This window comes from Artibeus jamaicensis, unplaced genomic scaffold (genome assembly GCF_021234435.1).
Source record: "Artibeus jamaicensis isolate MK-2021 breed Jamaican fruit bat unplaced genomic scaffold, CSHL_Jam_final contig_444, whole genome shotgun sequence".
Classification (NCBI taxonomy): Eukaryota; Metazoa; Chordata; class Mammalia; order Chiroptera; family Phyllostomidae; genus Artibeus; species Artibeus jamaicensis.
This window is the reverse complement of record NW_026521831.1, coordinates 2,079,036-2,099,187: the sequence shown is the minus strand read 5'-3', so window position 1 is coordinate 2,099,187 and position 20,152 is coordinate 2,079,036. Positions and strand designations below refer to the sequence as shown.

At 62.2% G+C, this 20,152-nt stretch overlaps 1 protein-coding gene across 1 annotated transcript in view; it reads left to right on the top strand.

The window, feature by feature from the left end:
- Nucleotides 1-12,712, top strand: part of DYNC1H1 (dynein cytoplasmic 1 heavy chain 1) — a 59,185-nt gene extending 46,473 nt beyond the window's left edge. The window contains exons 52-78 of the mRNA XM_037130347.2: nt 152-347; nt 652-769; nt 848-1,063; nt 1,202-1,414; nt 1,525-1,652; nt 1,808-1,961; nt 2,626-2,772; nt 2,863-3,013; nt 3,124-3,377; nt 3,460-3,594; nt 3,674-3,768; nt 4,140-4,314; nt 4,489-4,564; nt 5,293-5,453; nt 5,538-5,649; nt 5,736-5,796; nt 5,886-6,009; nt 6,099-6,212; nt 7,003-7,173; nt 7,323-7,540; nt 7,631-7,734; nt 10,308-10,519; nt 10,894-11,047; nt 11,489-11,631; nt 11,775-11,943; nt 12,054-12,181; nt 12,374-12,712. Of these exons, the coding sequence (XP_036986242.2) occupies nt 152-347; nt 652-769; nt 848-1,063; nt 1,202-1,414; nt 1,525-1,652; nt 1,808-1,961; nt 2,626-2,772; nt 2,863-3,013; nt 3,124-3,377; nt 3,460-3,594; nt 3,674-3,768; nt 4,140-4,314; nt 4,489-4,564; nt 5,293-5,453; nt 5,538-5,649; nt 5,736-5,796; nt 5,886-6,009; nt 6,099-6,212; nt 7,003-7,173; nt 7,323-7,540; nt 7,631-7,734; nt 10,308-10,519; nt 10,894-11,047; nt 11,489-11,631; nt 11,775-11,943; nt 12,054-12,181; nt 12,374-12,502 (4,058 nt within the window). The 3' untranslated portion in view covers nt 12,503-12,712. The remainder of the gene's footprint in view (nt 1-151; nt 348-651; nt 770-847; nt 1,064-1,201; nt 1,415-1,524; nt 1,653-1,807; nt 1,962-2,625; nt 2,773-2,862; nt 3,014-3,123; nt 3,378-3,459; nt 3,595-3,673; nt 3,769-4,139; nt 4,315-4,488; nt 4,565-5,292; nt 5,454-5,537; nt 5,650-5,735; nt 5,797-5,885; nt 6,010-6,098; nt 6,213-7,002; nt 7,174-7,322; nt 7,541-7,630; nt 7,735-10,307; nt 10,520-10,893; nt 11,048-11,488; nt 11,632-11,774; nt 11,944-12,053; nt 12,182-12,373) is intronic.
- Nucleotides 12,713-20,152: the final 7,440 nt, after the last annotated feature.

Here is a 20,152-nt window from a genome sequence, read left to right as displayed (position 1 = left end):
CCTACAGACGGAAGCCGATCCGGGGGTCTCGCCACAGAAACACGCCCGCCCCTGGGCTGCGGCCTCCGTTCTGGGGCGACTGCAGTCGGGGCGCCTGGCTGGGGTCCGGCTCCCTCCTCAGCACCGCGCCGTCTCCCTCCCCCACCCGCAGCCGTGAAGTCCATAAAGAAGCAGCACCTGGTGGAGGTGCGGTCCATGGCCAACCCGCCCGCCGCCGTGAAGCTGGCGCTCGAGTCCATCTGCCTGCTGCTCGGCGAGAGCACGACGGACTGGAAGCAGATCCGCTCCATCATCATGCGGGAGAACTTCATCCCCACCATCGTCAACTTCTCCGCAGAGGAGATCAGGTGGGGCTGCTGGGGGCGGTCACAAGAAGCAGTCGGGCTTCCTCCCAAGTTCCGGGCGGTGGCATCCTGACCTGCGCCCCTGCGAGCTGAGTCCTGCTGCAGCCCAGCCGGGGCCCGGTCTGTCTACTGTCCGGGGAGGGGGTGGTCAGAGTCCTTGGCAGCCGCGTCCCCTGGAACTCGGGTTGGTGTGGCTCATCCTCCCTGGTCACTGGGCAGCAGGTGGGAACTGGCCTCTGCAGTCCGATCGTCCGAAAGCTGCGCCTCCTTTTGCCTGGCGTGTGCTGACAGAGCACCTCTGTTGCAGCGACGCCATACGGGAGAAGATGAAGAAGAACTACATGTCCAACCCGAGCTACAACTACGAAATCGTGAACCGGGCTTCCCTGGCCTGCGGCCCGATGGTGAAGTGGGCGATCGCACAGGTAAGGAGCGTGGCCGCGGCCCTGCCCGCGCGTGGTCCCTGCGGGCCCTTGGAGTAAGAGCCCCGTCCGCCCGCTCAGCTCAACTACGCGGACATGCTGAAGCGCGTGGAGCCCCTGCGCAACGAGCTGCAGAAGCTGGAGGACGACGCCAAGGACAACCAGAAGAAGGCCAACGAGGTGGAGCAGATGATCCGCGACCTGGAGGCCAGCATCGCCCGCTACAAGGAGGAGTACGCGGTGCTCATCTCCGAGGCCCAGGCCATCAAGGCGGACCTGGCTGCCGTCGAAGCAAAAGTGAGTGCCGGGAACCCCGTCTCCCAGCGCGCCCGTGCGGTGCCGGCCGGAGAAACGGCGCCTGCCTCCTGGCGCCCATCCCGCCTCCTGGCGCGCATCCCACCTCCTGGCGCCCATCCCGCTGGCCTTCCCTTCCAGGTGAACCGGAGCACTGCTCTCCTGAAGAGTCTGTCGGCCGAACGCGAGCGGTGGGAAAAAACGAGCGAGACTTTCAAAAACCAGATGTCGACCATCGCTGGGGACTGCCTCCTGTCAGCCGCGTTCATCGCCTATGCCGGGTACTTCGACCAGCAGATGCGGCAGAACTTGTTCACCACGTGGTCCCATCACTTGCAGCAGGCCAACATCCAGGTACCGCCTCTGGGGAGCGGCGCGCAGGGGCGAAAGGGGGACGGCCACGGGACACTGGAAGTATTCCCACCCCCGCCCCACCGCCACCTCTGCTGCGCCCCACCCCTCAGTTCCGCACAGACATCGCCAGGACGGAGTACCTGTCCAACGCCGACGAGCGCCTCCGCTGGCAGGCCAGCTCCCTGCCCGCTGACGACCTGTGCACGGAGAACGCCATCATGCTGAAGCGCTTCAACAGGTGCGTGCCCATCCGTGGGGGCATGCGGTGGCCCATCTCAGTCACTCCTTGATTGGGGGGGCGGGCAGTTCTGCACAGGGGCTCAGCACCTGCCCCCATCCCCACCTGTGTGCTTCACGCTGCCTTCCACAACCCTTCTTCCACCCCGCCCTCAGGTACCCGCTCATCATCGATCCGTCCGGGCAGGCCACGGAGTTCATCATGAACGAATACAAGGACCGCAAGATCACTCGGACCAGCTTCTTGGACGACGCCTTCAGGAAGAACCTGGAGAGCGCCCTGCGCTTCGGGAACCCCCTCCTGGTGCAGGTCCGTGCGCCTCCGAGCTCTGCAAACCCTGCTCCCAAGTGCGCTTGCCTCTAGTGCTCTCTGACACTGCTGGCGCAAGAGCGCGCTCAGTGACGGACACGGAGGTGCTTCAGCTTCTAGGGCCCCGTGTGCTAAAGTGAGGGGAGCACTTGAGGCCTGTGTGAAACAAATACGACCAAAGCGGTGTTTGTACTTAAAGTCACACTGAGTTTGGATCCTCAGTGTCGCCTGGAACTTTCTGCCATGGTAGAAGCATTCTCTGATCTGTGCAGCGTTCTCTGGCTCATGTGACTGAGGAATGGGGTTTTTTAGTCATTCTTTTTTTTTAGAAAGAGGGAAGGGAGGAGAGAAATATCAGTATGTGGTTGCCTCTCGTGTGCCCCCACTGGAGACCCAGCCTGCAACCCAGGCATGTGCCCTGACTGGGATCAAACCAGCGACCCTTTGGTTCACAGGCCAGTACTCAATCCACTGAGCCACACCAGCCAGGGTGAAATTTCTTGGTAATTTTTAGTGAAAGTGATCACATACTTATCACACATGGATGCCTGGGTGGCCAGGGCTTCTGGGCAGGGGGTCTCTGTGGAGCAGGGGGCCCGGCGAGGTCCCGTCTGTCACCAGGGTGCCCATGATGTGAACCGCCCCAAACCCCGTGTGTCTGCAGGACGTGGAAAGCTACGATCCGGTCTTGAACCCAGTGCTGAACCGTGAGGTGCGGCGCACGGGGGGGAGAGTGCTGATTACCCTCGGTGACCAGGACATTGACTTGTCCCCGTCGTTCGTCATCTTCCTGTCCACCCGTGACCCGACGGTAAGAACGAGGCCTTTGTGTGTGAGAATGTGGCATGTTGGGTGGTGGGCTGACGTGACGACGCGGACCATCCCGTCCCCCTTCCGGCAGGTGGAGTTCCCACCAGACCTCTGTTCCCGGGTCACCTTCGTCAACTTCACGGTCACCCGGAGCAGTCTACAAAGCCAGTGTCTGAACGAGGTACTGAAAGCCGAGAGGCCCGACGTGGACGAGAAGCGGTCCGACCTTCTGAAACTCCAAGGTGCGCAGCCGGGTCTGGGGGTCTAGGTGCTGCGAGCGGGTGAGGGGCCAGGCACACCCTGTGGGACGGAAGTGCGCGCCACGGCTGACTCCGGGCCTCGGCCGCTTCAGGGGAGTTCCAGCTGCGCCTGCGGCAGCTGGAGAAGTCGCTGCTGCAAGCCCTGAACGAGGTCAAGGGGCGCATCCTGGACGATGACACGATCATAACGACGCTGGAGAACCTCAAGCGCGAGGCCGCCGAGGTGACACGCAAGGTGGAGGAGACCGACATCGTCATGCAGGAAGTGGAGACCGTGTCCCAGCAGTACCTGCCACTGTCCACCGCCTGCAGCAGCATCTACTTCACCATGGAGTCCCTGAAGCAGGTGACTGCGGGGGGGTGGGGGCAGTGCGGGGCCGGACAGGTGCTAACAGGCAGGTGCTCACGGCCGCGTCGCTGCCCCTCAGATCCACTTCCTGTACCAGTACTCGCTCCAGTTTTTCCTGGACATCTACCACAACGTCCTGTACGAGAACCCAAACCTGAAGGGTGTCACGGACCACACGCAGCGCCTCTCTGTCATCACGAAGGACCTCTTCCAGGTGCGCTGTGGGCCCTGGGGCGGGGGTGGCGTGCACAGGCGTTTCTCTGAGCGGCGGTGTCTCCTGCTTTGGTCCCCAGGTGGCCTTTAACCGGGTGGCCAGGGGCATGCTGCACCAGGACCACATCACCTTCGCCATGCTGCTGGCGAGGATCAAGCTGAAGGGCGCAGTCGGGTAATGTCGGGTGCCCTGCCCACCCGTCCTGGGGCGGGGCATTCTGTAGGTTGCACAGGGGTGTTTCAGGTTAGGGGGAACTCTTTTTTTTTTTTTTTTTTTTTAAGATTTTATTTATTTTTAGAGAGGGGGGAAGGGAGGCAGAGAAACATCAATGTGTGGGTGCCTCTCGCGCACCCCCTGCTGGGGACCTGGCCTGCAACCCAGGCCTGTGCCCTGACTAGGGATCGAGCCCTTGACCCTTTGGTTCACAGGCCAGCACTCACTGAGCCACACCAGCCAGGGCAGGATATTCTCTTTTTTCCCTCTGTAAGTTCTCATGACAGTAGAACGAGTCTAAGAGATCCTCCCGGCCCCTCGCCCCTTCCCAGGGAGCCCACCTACGATGCCGAATTCCAGCACTTCCTCAGAGGGAAGGAGATCGTCCTCGCGGCCGGCTCGATGCCCACCATCCCGGGCCTGACCGTGGAGCAGGCCGAAGCGGTCGTGAGGCTGAGCTGTCTCCCCGCGTTCAAGGATCTGATCGCGAAGGTTCAGGCCGACGAGGTGGGTGCTGTCCTGGGCGTCCCTCCTCGGGAGGTCGGCCGCAGGGCCCTGTGTGTCCCGTAAACCCAGAGCCTCACGTCTGTGCACTTGCGTCAAACGTCCGATTCCCGGGCCACCCTGGACCCGCGGGCACGGGCCCTGCTCCGAGGTGACGCTCTGCTGTTGTGTCCACAGCAATTTGGCATCTGGCTGGACAGCAGCTCCCCAGAGCAGACGGTGCCCTACCTCTGGAGTGAAGAAACCCCCTCAAGTGAGCCCCCGTCAGGCCCTCCTGTGGTCCCCGTTCTGGGCTTTGCTGCCGGGGAAAGGGCCGCTGCCAAACACCGTCACTGCCCCTGAGAGGGGCGTGCCCACACTGAAGCTGCGGGAGCTGGCTTAGAAGTGGGAGAGCAGCCCTGGCTGGTGTAGCTCAGTGGATTGAGCACAGGCCTGCGAACCACAGGATTGTGGTTCAGTTCCCAGTCAGAGCACATGCCTGGGTTGCAGGCCAGGTCCCCAGTAGGGGGCACATGAAAGGCAACCATACATTGATGTTTCTCTTCCTCTCTCCTTCCCCTCTAAAGATAAATAAATAAAACCTTTAAAAATTAAAAAAAAAAAAGAAGTGGGAGAGCAAACACTTGCCAATTCCTGTTTCAATTCGGGCTTAAAGATGGAAGGAGAGACGATAGGGAGATTCCTGCACAGCACCTGGGGCACCTGGGCTGCTGTGCAGTGTGTGCCCTGAGGCCTCAGACCAGTCAGGGTGGGTTGGGGACGCCTGCTGTCCTCTGCAGACGTCTCGGAGAGCGGGTGGTCTGTGAGCCGTGAGTGGGTATCCGTGGGATCGTTCACAATCGCATCTGCAAACACCTCGTTGTGGGTGTGTCCGGGGGTCCACTGAGGACAGCGGGGGGCAGAGTGGACCAGAGGCAGTGGGGGGCAGCTCCCGGCCCGTGCCGTCACCAGCCCCCCAACGCTCCCGCGGCCTCTTCGCAGCTCCCATCGGGCAAGCCGTCCACCGGCTGCTCCTGATCCAGGCCTTCCGCCCCGACCGCCTGCTGGCCATGGCCCACGCGTTCGTCTCCACCAACCTCGGGGAGTCCTTCATGTCCATCATGGAGCAGCCGCTCGACCTCACCCACATCGTGGACACGGAGGTGCGCCGACGTGCCCCCCCTTCCACACGGGACCCCGCTGTCGGCTGGGGTGCTCTCGCTGAGTCCCAGCTTCTCGCTCTGCAGGTGAAGCCAAACACACCCGTCCTCATGTGCTCAGTGCCTGGGTACGATGCCAGCGGGCATGTGGAAGACCTCGCTGCTGAGCAGAACACGCAGATCACATCCATCGCAATCGGTAAGAGGGCTGCTGGCCTTGGGCTGAGCCCCACAGAGGTCACGGGGTCGAGCCTGCCGCGCTGACTCCCGGCTTTCTGGCCCCAGGCTCGGCAGAAGGCTTCAACCAGGCAGACAAGGCGATAAACACAGCCGTGAAGTCGGGCAGGTAGGCCTGTCCCGTTTGCTTGGGGAGCTTGGCCCCCGGGAGCTCCCGACGGGACCTGAGCGGGACTGTGGCTCTCCCCGTGCCTGCAGGTGGGTGATGCTGAAGAACGTGCACCTGGCCCCGGGGTGGCTGATGCAGCTGGAGAAGAAGCTGCACTCGCTGCAGCCGCACGCCTGCTTCAGGCTCTTCCTCACCATGGAGATCAACCCCAAGGTGGGCGGCCGGGCGAGACGCGGGGCCCGGGGTGGCACTGAGCCACAGCGCCCAGACCCAGAGCAGTGATGGGGGCCCCGTCTCCGCAGGTGCCCGTGAACCTGCTCCGAGCAGGCCGCATCTTCGTGTTTGAGCCGCCCCCTGGTGTGAAGGCCAACATGCTGAGGACGTTCAGCAGCATCCCGGTCTCCCGGATTTGCAAGGTAAGGACCGCGCCCGGGGCGGCCTGCTGCGCCCAACTGCCGTCAGGGCATCCTCCCCGTGAGAGGTTGGGAAGCCCACGCACACGGCTTTGGCACAGGGCTGTGACGTGTCTGCAGCGAAGCTCAGCTCCGGTCCGGCATCCCGGCCGTCGGGAACCCTCCGGGCGGCCTGGGCTCAGAGCAGAGACCGAGGCCCGTGGGCAGGAGGGCGCTTAGCTTCCGAGGTTGACCCTCGGCACACGACCTCCGTGCCATCCGAAATCCACCCGTGACTTCCGACTCCCCAGAAACTTTCCTGCCGACCCTCGTGTCTGCAGGAGACCGGTCCCAGGTCCCCCGTGAACACCAGAGTCCACGGCGCTCACGCCCTCTGTTTAAAACGGCACAGGACGGTGCGCACAGTCAGCCTTCAGCATCCGCAGTACAAAACCCAGTGGCACGAAGGGCTGACGTGTGGTTGCTGGAAAAAAGTCGCAAAAGGAACAAGGGGGAAACTTTCGGGCAACTGGAATGGCACACACAGTAGAAAAGGGAACGCCCACGTGTGAGGCCTGTGCAGCCCAGACTCGAGCTGCCGAGGCTTAGCTGTGCTTACGAGGCGCCTTCCTGGCACTCGGAGGGAAGTTGTCTCCCGGAGAGTTTCCTGTTGGCTGAGCGACGACCTCGGCAGTGCCAGCAGCCGCAGGAGCTCTCGGCCCCGCGGCCCTGAGACTCGGGCTGCTCTGCCGCCCCCCCAGTCTCAGACAGAGGGCACTGCCCGTGGGTGACCGCGCGCTGGCTCTCCCCACAGTCGCCCAACGAGCGCGCCCGCTTGTACTTCCTGCTGGCCTGGTTCCACGCCGTCATCCAGGAGCGCTTGCGGTACGCGCCCCTGGGCTGGTCGAAGAAGTACGAGTTCGGGGAGTCTGACCTGCGGTCAGCCTGCGACACGGTGGACACGTGGCTGGACGACACGGCAAAGGCAGGTGTGGGCTGCGCCTCGTCAGAGGTGGGGGGGCGCCGAGACCTGTCGTGGCTGTGGTAGCAGCTTCCACAGGTGACGGTGGGAGTGACCCGGGGGGCGGAAGTGCCGGCCCCACCCCACCCACGAACCAGCCCTCCCTCCCCCAGGGCAGGCAGAACATCTCCCCGGACAAGATCCCGTGGTCTGCGCTGAAGACCCTGATGGCCCAGTCCATCTACGGCGGGCGCGTGGACAACGAGTTCGACCAGCGTCTGCTCAGCACCTTCCTGGAGCGCCTGTTCACGACCAAGAGCTTCGACAGCGAGTTCAAGCTGGCCTGCAAGGTGGACGGGCATAAAGACATTCAAATGCCGGACGGCATCAGGTAGGAGCCCGCGTCCCCTGCCCAGCACGGTCCGGACGCCGGGCGTCTCCGCCTGCACGCTGACGCTCTTCCCACGCATGGGTTTTCCAGGCGAGAGGAGTTCGTGCAGTGGGTGGAGCTGCTGCCCGACACGCAGACACCGTCCTGGCTGGGCCTGCCCAACAACGCGGAGCGGGTGCTGCTCACCACGCAGGGTGAGTGCCCTGCCGGCCGCCCTGGCCCGGCCCTGCTCCCAGGGACAGCTGAGATCTGTCCCCGGTTGGAGCTCTTCCTCGGTCTGCGTCCAGCGGTAGCAGGAGGCCTGACGCCCCTGCAGAAAAGCTTGTTGTCTTACATTCAGAAATAACGTGGTCTTCTTAGCCTTGGAAGATGCAGGGCTCTTCGGTGCCCTGGGTTGTTCGGTGATGTTTTAAAATTAGTTTCTTGTCGGAATTTTTTTGAAGTTTTTGATTGTACAGAGAGAGGAAGGGGGAAAGAGATGGATGTGGGTTTGTTGTTCTGTGTTCATTGCTTGGTTCTTGCATGTGCCCTGAAGGGGGATCGAACCCTCAACCGTGGTGTATCCAGACACTCTAACCAACTGGGCTGCCCAGCCAGGATCTGGATTTTTTCTTTTAAGACTTTATTTTTGAGAGAGGGGAAAGAACGGGGAAGAAGGAGAGAGACATCGATTGTTGCCTCTCACGCACCTGCAACCAGGGACCTGGCCCCCAACCCAGGCCTGCGTCCTGACCAGGAATCGAACCAGCGACATTTCAGTGCACAGACCAGTGGTCAGCCCACTGAGCCACGCCAGCCAGGGCTGGAGTGGTTTTTCTAGAACTTGTCTTTTTGCCCACCAGGTGTTTTTATCAATAAGCCACCCAGTCCAGCGGCTCTGGGAAGGTGATCTGTAGAGCTGCAGTGTCAGCTTCACCTGGAAACTCAGAAAGGCAGGTGCTCAGGCCCCACCCCAGCACGCCTGGCTCAGGCCTGGGGCGCGGGGGGGGGCTCAGCCATCTGGTTCAGTGAGGCCGCCTGGTGGCTGATACCCAGGTGTGAGAACCGCTGGTGGAACCCGACTGCTCTTGCTGGGAAAGAGGCGCAGGAGGAAACTGGGGTCGGCCCGAACTCGTGTGCTGGCCGACAGGACTGGGCCTGGCAGGACCAGGGTCCCATCAGGCTGGCCCTTGGCTCTGCGAAGAGTGGCCACTTGGGGGGCTGCTCTTTGAAGCCTGCAGGCAGGTCAGCTGGGGCCCCACCGCGGGTGGCAGTGGCCCCACAGACCCACAACAGAGTGAGTGAGGCCAGCGCACTGAGCAGGTCTGGGGGTGGGGAAGAGCGGTCTCACAGGCCGTCCAGGGCTGTGCACCAAGAGATGGAGCACTAGGAGCTTCCTCGTGCAAACCTTGTGTGTCCCCGCGCTGGCACAGGGTGGTCCGGGCTGCTGCACCCCCGGGCTGCTGCGCGGACAGCAGGAGAGAAGCGCGGCCACGGGAGATGGGGCGGACGCAGGCGTCGGGGGTGCTGCCCGCCTGGCAGGCCCACAGGGTAGGGTGGTGCCTGGGAATGGCAGCAAGCAGCGCAGCGCAGCGAGCCCGCATGCCGCGGAGCCCCGCGTGATGCTGTACGTGACGCCGCCCCGCCGCGGCCTCACAGTGCATCTGCCACCCCAGCCTCATCTCGCACAGGCGCCGCCTCTCAGCTGCTGCCGGGTCGCTGAGCGGCGGGAGTTCTCAGCTCCATCATACGCTGCGGGGCCTCCATCGGGGGCACAGCCTGTTGTGCAGCCCAGGACTGTGCGGGGTCGTTGAGGGTATTTACGTGCGCTGCCACCCCCGGTGCCCCCGCCCTGCCCTCCCCCATGCAAGGGCGGTGGTGTCAGGGTCCCTGTGGACGCCCCGAAGCGCTACAGTGACTGTGGTCCGAGCCCGTCACGCGCGAGACACCTCACCCCACCCTTCTGAACAGCGCAGGCGGCCTTGTGCCAAGGGGGAGGCCCTGGGGCTGGAGCCCACGTGGGTCTGGCCGTGGGGAGCTGACCTCGTAGTCCACTGCACGTGGCAGCGCTGCTCAAGAACCCGGTCCTCACCCTAGAGGGTGGGTCAGTGTGTTGGAGATGTCCCATAGCTGAAAGGTTGCAGGTTTGATTCCCAGTCGGGGCACAACATGGGAGGCAACCAATCCATTTCTCTCTACAAGTGATGAAAAACTGCCCTCCGGTGAGGACTGGGCTGGGGGAGAACTGGCCCTGGCTGGGGTGGCTCAGTGGATTGAGCACGGGCCTTTGAACCAAAGGGTCGCTGGTTCGATTTCTAGTCAGGGCACATGCCTGGGTTGCGAGCCAGGTCCCCAGTGCAAGGCAACCACACGTGGATGTTTCTCTCTCTCCCTTTCTCTTTCCCCTCTCTCTAAAAGTAAATAAAAATGAAAAGAACTGGGCCCTCAGTCCTCCAGTCCTGAGACAGGCACAGGGTGGTGACCGTGTGGTTCCCTGCGGCCCCAGCGGGAAGTGGCCACAGAGCTCCAGTGCGGACGGCCTCCCTGCCTGGGGCCCGGGGCCCATCCAGCCACCCCCTCGGCGGCTCCCAGTCCCACACTACTCAGCGCGGGGTCTCCCGGGAGCCCCCCAGTCCTGGCAGGCATGACTTCGTCTGGGGGTACTTTGTCTTTTGCGTCCGCCTCTCTGTGCTTTGGAAACCCACCCGGTCGGTTCCTCGCGGTACCGCGTTCTGTGGCCCTCGGTCTGAGCCCTCTCTTCCTCTGACCCTGCCCCCTCCCCCACCAGGTGTAGACATGATCAGCAAGATGCTGAAAATGCAGATGCTGGAGGACGAGGACGACCTGGCCTACGCGGAGACTGAGAGGAAGGCGCGGGTGGACTCCACGTCCGACGGGCGCCCGGCCTGGATGCGGACGCTGCACACCACCGCCTCCAACTGGCTGCACCTGGTGCCCCAGACGTTGAGCCACCTCCGACGGACGGTGGAGAACATCAAGGTGGCCGGGCAGGCTGTCCCAGGGCCCCGGGGCTCTTAGCAGGAAGGGGCTGGGGAGCACTGCACAGGCCGGTGCCCGGCAGGAAGGCTGGCCCCCAAGAACCGGCCCAGAAGTGTCTGGGACGCTGTCCATCTGCCCAGAGCCGTGGACACAACCCTCCAGCCCTCTTTACGTGCCGTCCGGGCTGCTGTCGGTCGGCAGGCCCGACCAGCCTCATGGGGGCCGGGTCCCAGGCAGTGCTCAGGGCAACCGGGAGCCCTGGACAGCGCTGTGGGTTCTGGGCTCCAGAGGCCTGTGGGTCAGGCTGCTCCAGAGAAGGGGCTTTGGCTCAGCCCTCCGCCCTTGACCCTGGCCTTCCCTTCGAACTACCACAGGACCCTCTGTTCCGCTTCTTTGAGAGGGAAGTGAAGATGGGCGCCAAGCTGCTGCAGGACGTGCGCCAGGACCTCACCGACGTCGTCCAAGTGTGCGAAGGGAAGAAGAAGCAGACCAACTACCTGCGCACGCTCATCAACGAGCTGGTGAAAGGTGCCCTCTCCGCCCCTGAGCCCCTCGCCTGGGGCCACCTCAGAAATGCCTGGAGGAATCTGTTCATCTAGTGCTGCTTCGGTGCCATTACTGACACCTTTGTGCAACTTCTAAACTATTTACAGATGGAGGCAGGACGGGGTGGGGAGGGGACCTGAGTCCATAGGCACAGGGTGGCCCCAGGTGTGTCTCTTCAACGCCAAGAGCAGGAAGCACAGTGACAGAGTCACTGCCACAGAGCTGTGTGACAAGAGGCTGTCACTGTGGTGTCCTCTGGGGTGGTCATGTGCTCCCGCCCTGCCCCACCAGTCACACTAGACGGACTGGGGGTGGAGCATACACCTCTGGGCACACGCAGGCCGTGGCTGAGTGCCGGCAGGTGCCCAGTCTGTGCCGGGGTCTGTGGGGGCTGACGCTCCAGCCTGGGCTCTCTCCCTGCAGGGATCTTGCCACGGAGCTGGTCCCACTACACGGTGCCCGCGGGCATGACGGTCATCCAGTGGGTGTCTGACTTCAGCGAGAGGATCAAACAGCTGCAGAACATCTCACTGGCAGCTGCATCGGGCGGTGCCAAGGAGCTGAAGGTGGTGCCCACGCCCCTGAGCAGCCTGGGAAGGGCTGGCAGCGGTGCCAGGCTCAGGAGCAGCCGCCGCCGGGGGTCAGAGGCCCGGGTCTGACCCGGGAGGGCGCATGGGGCCCACCCCTCACCGCCGCCCTCTCCCCACAGAACATCCACGTGTGCCTGGGTGGCCTGTTTGTGCCCGAGGCGTACATCACCGCCACCAGGCAGTACGTGGCCCAGGCCAACAGCTGGTCCCTGGAGGAGCTCTGCCTGGAGGTCAGCGTCACCACCCTGCAGAACGCCGCCCTTGACGCCTGCAGCTTTGGAGTCACGGGTGAGTCGGGGCTGCGGCCCAGCCCACCAACGCAGCTGCCCTCCCCAGCGCCTGGCCCTGGAGTGTGGCGGCGGCTCCCCTGACGGTGCACCCCGCCCTGCCCCCCCCAGGCCTGAAGCTGCAGGGTGCCACGTGCGGCAACAACAAGCTCTCGCTCTCCAACGCCATCTCCACGGCCCTGCCGCTCACGCAGCTGCGCTGGGTCAAGCAGACCAATGCAGAGAAGAAGGCTAACGTGGTAGGTGGCGCCTCCCGTCCTCTGTGGTCAGGGAGATACCGCGGGTCTGCGTCTGTGACCGGGCCACAGGGGACTTGCACCTAGAGTCCCCCGTGTCCCAGGAGCAACCGCCCCACACCAACCCCTTCCCCCAGCTCGGCGCCCCGTTCGCGGTGGTGCCCTCAGCTGCACCTTCTGCCCTTTCCCTCGCAGGTGACGTTACCTGTCTACCTGAACTTCACCCGGGCAGACCTCATCTTCACGGTGGACTTTGAAATCGCCACCAAGGAGGACCCTCGCAGCTTCTACGAGCGCGGCGTCGCGGTCCTGTGCACGGAGTGAGACCACACGTCGTGGCTCCCCTCTGTGGGGTGGAGGCGACGCTAACTTCCTTGAGTCTCGCGGCCGCGGGAAGGTGTGGCTTGTGCAAGCCCAGTCCTCGGTTGGAGGCTGGTGGAGCGCGAGGCCGCCGGCTGGGACGTGGAAGGACCCAGCTCGTGTTTGGAGGGGCGAGGGCGTGGCTTGTTTTATGAAATAAAACACTAAGCATGACCCGCTTCCCCTCCTCCGTCTCAGTGCCCGGGGCCTGGGGAGGGTGCGGCGCCCTCGCCCTGCACCCGGTTCCTGCAGACCCTGGAGGGGCAGCGGGTGGAGGCGGCTGGCGTGCTGAGTGGTGTTCACCTTCACAGGACGAGGCAGGTGGGGCCCCGCACCTCGTGAGCATTAACTCCCAGGTTGGCGGGGAGGCGCAAGCCCCACAATAAAACTCACGTGCCCGAGAGCCTGGGACCCTCGGTCCGTGTCCTGCCTGGACGCTCAAGCCCTGACCCCAACCCCAGCTTCTGTGTAGCTGCCAGGCCCTGCATCTCCAGGCCAAGACTAGAGCCAGAGCCCACCTCATCCCTTCTGGAAGGTTCCTTCCGAGGTGCAGGAGGCCTGACTGGTCACACAGCTGTGTTCCGTTGAAAACTGCCCGCTGTCCACGCAGCCCTGCCCCAGTCTGTGGGGACTCTCAGCGTCTGTGCAGCAGGGGCCCTGGCGGCGCAGCAGGCTTGTCCCCAAGGAGGCGGAGGCCGCCTGGCCCCCTCAGGCCCACCCCGAGAGGGGTGCGGGTCCCGGTGGAGGACAGGCTGGCGTGGCACCAGGTGGGGCCCCAGACACGCAGACGCGCCCACTGGTGCGCGGGAGGTGGGGGAGGCCCAGCAGGGAGGGACGTGCGGCTGTGCCCCGTGGGGCCAGCGCCTGCCGCAGCCGGGCCCAAGCAGGGGCAGCAGGCTCCTCGGAGACCCCGGCCGGCCCCTGGGTGTCGGCCACCAGGACCCAGCAGGGAACCCCAAGGTGCCTACTTGCCTCCCAACCTAACCCCCGAGAGGACCACACCCGGTGGGGCCCCTCAAGCTTCACTCCCCCCAGGCCCCTTCCTGACTCCATCCGCGGTGTCTGAGGGGGATCCCTCTGCTGGGACCACCACTCACCCTGTAGCTGAGGGTGAAGTTGGACACTGGCCACAACCCTACCTGTCCTCACTGGCAGAAGATAGGGGATGGGTGGGGACACAAAGCACTGGCCCGAGGGACCTGCTGCACCGCACACACCACCAGCATCCACCCGAGGAGAGGCGCCGACCCCCACGCCCGTGCACCCCCAGCCGTCAGGGATGAGGGGGTCTCGGGAGGGCCCCCGTTTATTGGAACCAGGACTAGCGTGGGCTGGGGCTGTGGCCAGTGGGGAGCGGAGGGCAGGGCCACGTGGTGCTCAAGGTGTGGGCCTGTGAGGAGGGGAGATGCGCCGTGAGATGGGGGGGCACCAAAGCCGTGCCCCACTCTGCTCAGGCAGCTGCAGCGCAGTGTCCCTCCCGCGCCGCCCCTCTCAGCTGCCCACTCACCCAGGTCTAGGGCTGCCTCTTCCTCTTCCTCTTCTCGGGCTCTGAAAGAAGGAGCTCCAGTTTCCTCTTGGACAGGGGGAGCCTGTGCCCCTTGTCCCTCTCACTCCCGAGTCTGGGCGGCTGCCGTGACACTCGGGTACCGCCCTGCACGCGCCGGCCAGGCTCCAGGGACTCCCCGGCAGGGAGGAGGGGCCCCCAGGCTCCCTCCATCACCCCTGGGCCATCGCCCTCCACGGGCTGCATGTCCACATCATCGGCCCCCAGGGGCGCCAGGGCCCCGCCGGCAGCTCTCACAGGGAGGCCGGGCACGTGCGACCAGAGAGAGTCTTCCAGGTGGCCTTGACTCCTGGGCTTTAGTGCGTGTGAAGGCCGGTGACGGGTCAGGTCCCCCAGAGGCCAGTCCTTGAGGCTGTAGGCCAGAGGAGCGGGGGTGTCCTCCAGACCAGCGTGCAGATCTAGGAACTGACAGGTTGAGTGCCCCTGAGCCCCCAGGGGACCGGGTTTCAGGACGGCCCCACCATCCCCTATACAAGAGTGGCCACTGGCTCATTCTCACCCACCTCTCTCCAGACGCCTTCGGCCGAGCCCACGTGGCTCCTCTTGGGACCGGCCTGGGGGAAACAGGCTTGAAGAACCCTCTCTCCCCAGGGATGCAGATGCCAGGGCACCCACTGCCCGTGCAGCGGTCCCCGCCACCCCAGGCCCTGGGAGGACGGTGGCCCTGGCCGGGTGCGGGGTGATGAGGACCCGATTCTTGGAGCCTGTGCAGGAGCAGACTCCACAGAGCTTTGGTCGAGGGACTGAAATGCACAGCTGGGCCCCCAGGAACCAGAGAAGCAGGCAGGGGCTGGGTGGGTGGCTCCTCGGGAAGTGGCAGGAAGGACCCCTTGGCCCCACGCGCAGCCTGGCCCTTGTCTGGACCCGGAGGCGGAACGCTGTGCAGAGCCAGGTCCTCCTTCCTCCTGGCACAGAGGCTCAGGGCCAGAACGGCCAGGCACCCGATGTCTAGAACCCTCCCCAGGAAACCCAGGCTGCCAGGAAGAGCAACTCTTCCATGTTTTCTTAACCAGGAGACAGACTCCTGAGGACAGAGATCTGTATGCCTCTGACTTGGGGAAGAGAAACGCTGTAAGGATGATACCAAGAACCACCGGCGCTTATTTATCCAAGGAGGGTCCGGCCAGGGCGGGGTTCCTGGTCTCGGGCACACAGGGTGCTCCCCCCACCCCGACCTCCGACCTCCGAGCAGGAAGCACCTTGAGGCGATGGAGCACATTTCTCCGCCTCTTCCAGAAGCCAGCCCTGGTGCTGGTGGCACTGAGCGCTGCCCGGATGCAACAGGGTCGGCTGCCCCTCAGACTAGCCATGGCTCAGGGCTGGGGGTGCACTTGTCACTGCACCGAAACACATCCAGGCTGCGGGGGGACACAGCACAGGTAGGCGGTCACAAAGGGTGGGGTGCGGGGCTGACCACAAAAGGCAGGAGGGAGCTCAGTGGGAGCGTGGCTCCACAGGACACATCTGTCAGAGGTCAGAGCTGGGCGCCAAGGGGGAACCTGACCGTGTCCACACCAGTGAGACAGGTCCAGGGACCTTCGGATGCTTTTTCAGAAACCCAAAGGCAGCAGCCACAATGACACCTCTGCGTGGGGAAAGCCCCTCACCGGGCAAGGCCCCTCATTCATCCACACTGAAAGTTCTAGAACATTCTGGTGCAGAGGGGGGCACATCCAGCTCAGATGTCCTCCTGCCTTGTCTTGTGTTTTAGCAGAGGCAGAAGTTTAAGCCCAGGCTGGGGCTGGACTTGCCCAGTGACATAAACTGAGAGCTTTTCCTACAAAGTTTGAAGTTGTTAAAAACAACTTTTTAAAAAAACTCCTGGCTGGTGTAGCTCAGTGGATTGAGCGCGGGCCTGGGAACCAAGCAACCACGGTTCGATTCCCAGTCAGGGCACATGCCTGGGTTGCAGGCCAGTTCTCTCCCTCTCTCCTTCCTTTCCCCTCTAAAGATAAATAAATAAAATCTTTAAAAATAAATAAATAAATAAATAAAATAAAAAACTATACACCCAAAGAGCAGAGAACATCCACTCTGAAAACAAACAAGTCGTGCCAGGTAGCTCACTGGGTTGCAGTGCCGCCCTGCTACGCCCAGGTTGCAGGTTCAAGCCCCAGTCAGAGCACAGACGAGACTCAACCAATTTCTGTGCAGCTTCATGTCCCTCAGTGTCCAGGAACCCAGGGGACACTCTCGAGACCCTGTGGGAAAGTGCCCATCACAAAACGCACCGCCTGAGACAGGCTCTGCCCAATGAGCTGGGGCTTCCAAAAGAGGCTCCTCAGATCCCCAGTTCTCAGGCCTGGGAAGCAAACCGGACCCGAAATCACCCTCACAGCGTACAACTCACATCAGCATTTTAAAGCCAGAAAGGCTCCCAGCGAAGCGCCACCTGCTTCTTTAGTGTTAACTGAAGTCTACAGTTCATTCGGATTTGTTTTCCCCTCAAGTCCCATTTCTGCCCCAGGACACCCCACCGCACGCAGTCCCCTCATCTCTGGCTCGGCCTCGACCGGTTGGAGGACTTCGTAAGACACCCCTGGATCTGACGGGGGCTCCAGGGGTTGGGGGGATGGCCACAGAGGGGCAGGGCTCTCTGGTCACAGGGCAGCGAGGGCCTGTCCCCTCCCCCTCCCCAGACATCCTCTGGAAACACGGAAACGGCTCCCTGCCCAGCCCCACGCAGAGGCAGAGCACGACCCCCGGGGGCCCCGTCCCCGCAGGGCACCTGAACTGGGGCTGCAACCCTGCGCCTCGTTTTTATTTCCTTCTGCTGCGGCCAGGACAGGCTCTGCTGGCACCCGCATCCCTTTGACGAGCCCAAAGCGACAAGTGTGATCTCCAAGGGAACACACCCTGGGAGTGCTCGGTACTCTCCAAGGCCGAGTTCAGGCAAAAGTGCCGAACCGGTGAGATTACAACCAGCAGAGGAAAGGGAGCCCCCCTCCCCCACCAGGTTTGGGGCCAGGCCTGCGCCAGCCCCTGCTTTCCAGAGCAGCAGGTGGGCACCAGGTCAAAGGGCGTCTGAGCCGCTTTCTCACCCAAAGGCCCTTCACACGCCCGGTTAGAACAAACCGCTCAGCCCCGGGGTTGGAGTGCCGTCCAGATGGGAGTTTGGTCCCCCGTCAGGGCTCACACAATGAGCGATCAGTGAGTGCTCTAGTGAGCAGAACAACAGACTCGAAGTTTCTGTCTCAAATCAGTAAATAACAAAGAAAAACTATTCCACCCTACGCAGCCACCAGCACCTCAGCAGGCCCTCAGGCAGAGCAACGTGACAGTCAAAACCCCTCAGGCAGGGACTCTCCGGGACTCAGTGCTCTTGTTACGCAGACCTGTGGGAGGGTCCTCTGAGACAAAGACCGTCCACCCCTGCGGTCACCCTATGAAACCAACCTCGGTAATTCTTCGTGGCCAAGGTCGAAGTGGGCTGGGAGTTGGCTTTCTGCTCCCAGGATCCCGTCTGCCTTGAACTGTGTCTCATTTGGCCTCTTCCCGGGCAGCCCTCCCTTCCTGCTCCCCCTGGGAGTCCTTGACACCCCCCTGCCCCCCCAGAGGACAGCTCAGCCACAGCCCGGGAGCTGGAATTCCTGGTGAGCACACAGGCTGGTGAGGGAGGCGTGAGGGGCAAGACACGGACGGCAGTGCGTAGCCAGTCCTAGAGGCTGGGAGAACGATTCTCTCGTGCCCTGAATTTGAAATGTTCCTAATGAGGGGTTCAGAGGTCACGACCTCGGCCCAAGAGCCACCAAACCTCTACCTCCAAGCAACTTTCCAACATGACGCTCACATGGTTGAGCAATGCTCCGCACTCAGGGATCCTGGGGCCTCAAGGCTCCACCCACTACCTCTGGTGGCCCGTTTGTTTTTAAAGATTTTATTTTATATTTAGAGAGAGATGAGGGAGGGAGAGAAACATCGATGTGTGGTTGCCTCTCATGCACCCATTCCTGGGACCTGGCCTGCAGCCCAGGCCTGTGCCCTGACTGGGGATCAGATGGGTGACTGGTTTGCAGGCCGGTGCCCCATCCACTGAGCCACACCGGCCAGGGCTGGTGACCCCAGTTTTCATCTCCCTGATCTACACTCCCGGACCCCAACGCACAGCCTCTCTAGGGTCTCTGGTAGGTTCTTCCCACAGGGAAGAGCTCTGGAACAGACTGCCCCTCGAAGTCCCCAGAGGGAACCCCCAACCCCTGCACTTCAGGACCCCAGACCAGGGGACACCCAGCTGGTGGCCGTTCGTCAGGGCAGCCTCGGGAGAGCAAGACGCCCTGTCAAGTACGGGGGCTGGAACTCTGAGAAAAATGCCATGATCTTAAAGAATTCGTCCTTTCCATTTGAACTGCAAAGGAGCAAGAGCAGATCATGGCACTGTCTGCACTGTGACGAGCGAGAGACCCTCCAGTCTGGGCTGGAGTCCGGCACGGAAGCCCCGAGCACGGCAAAGGCCAAGCGGGACCAGAATCACCCTGAGTTCAGTTCTAGTCACCGGAATGCCAGTCACTTAAAGTGACACTATGTCCAATATGTGGGGAGAAATACCCCGACTGGTAGGAAACACAGAGTAAAAGGAAAGAAAGTCTGGGTGGAGGTAAAGGTCCAGTTTTTAAAGGTATCGTTGTCTGCCCTGGCTGGTGGAGCTCAGTGGATTGAGCACGAGCCTGCGTATCAAATGACTGCGGTTCGATTCCCAGTCAGGGCACATGCCTGGGTTGCAGGCCAGTTCCTAACAGGGGATGCATGAGAGGCAACCATACATTGATATTTCTCTCCTTCTCTTCCCCTCTAAGATAAATAAATTTAAAAATTGAAAAAAAAAGGTATCGTCTTCTGACCTTATGTTTGAGCTTTAACACAGCAAAACCCAGAAACATCCCCAGGGCCCTCCCCCCACCTGAGAAAAAGTCCTTTTCTTAGACTGACCTCACAGGTATCAAGTCATAACCTGATTACCTGAAGTTTTAAAATGGAAAAGTTAGGGAGCAGATGACCAACCTCCTGCCAGTCCTTTGTTGTGCCCCTTGTCCACCCTGGCCCCACCCCTGCCTATCCTGGCCCACCCCGTCCACCCTGGCCCCACCCCTTGCCCATCATGGCCCCACCCTTTGTCCATCCTGGCCCCACCCCTTGTCCATCCTGGCCCCACCCCTGCCCATTCATGGCCCCACCCCTGTCCACCGTGGCCCCACCCCTGCCCATCATGGCCCCACCCCTTGTCCATCCTGGCCCCCAACTTCACACAGCTGTGATTGTGAGGCAGAAGGATGAGAAGCCCAAAAGCAAAACAAATGGAGGACAGGAGTGGGCATCTAACATTTGTTAAAAGGTGAACATTTGGCACATTTTTCTAGTGAAGCTTTTAAAAAGTTCACTTTGTAAACAGACTGTTTAATTAGAGGAAAATAGCAAAACTATTGTCAAAAACACTACAGACCAAATGCCTGCCTCCAACAGTCCACAGAGCGGCCCCCTCGGTGCCGAGGAGGGACCGTCCTCCCCGAGCGCGCAAGGCGGCTCCTGTGTTCATGCCCAGGAGTGGCCTTGGGGGGACACGCCAGCTCCCACCTGAAGTCGCGGTCACTCGGGGCAGCGGCTCGTGAAGCCAGAGAGCCGGCTGCGGAGCGCACGCGCAGCGGGCAGAGCCGCAGGCCTGGAAGACTGAGGAGACGACGGCGTGCGGCGCCTCTTTTCCAACGAGAAGCGCGTGCGCACCGACTCCGTCTCCGACGGAGCCCTAGACCGGAACCGCCCCCACCGCCCGGCCCGGCTCACTGCGGGGAGGTCGGGGGGTGAGGTCGCCCCGGGGGAAGCGGTCCGGCCTGGATTTTGTGCGCAAAGCCCATCTTTTCTCTGCTTCCTTCTCCTTTCTTCCCATGTTAGTATTTAAGGCGAAAAGCCTTCGTACGGTACTAGGTGTTATTTTGACACACTTCTTTGGTACAATTTTTCTTTTTCTTTAATTATTATTTTTTATTTTTTAATTTTTAAATTAATTTAATTTAGTTATTTTTCAAGTACAGTTTGTCTATTTCTCCCATCCCAGCCTC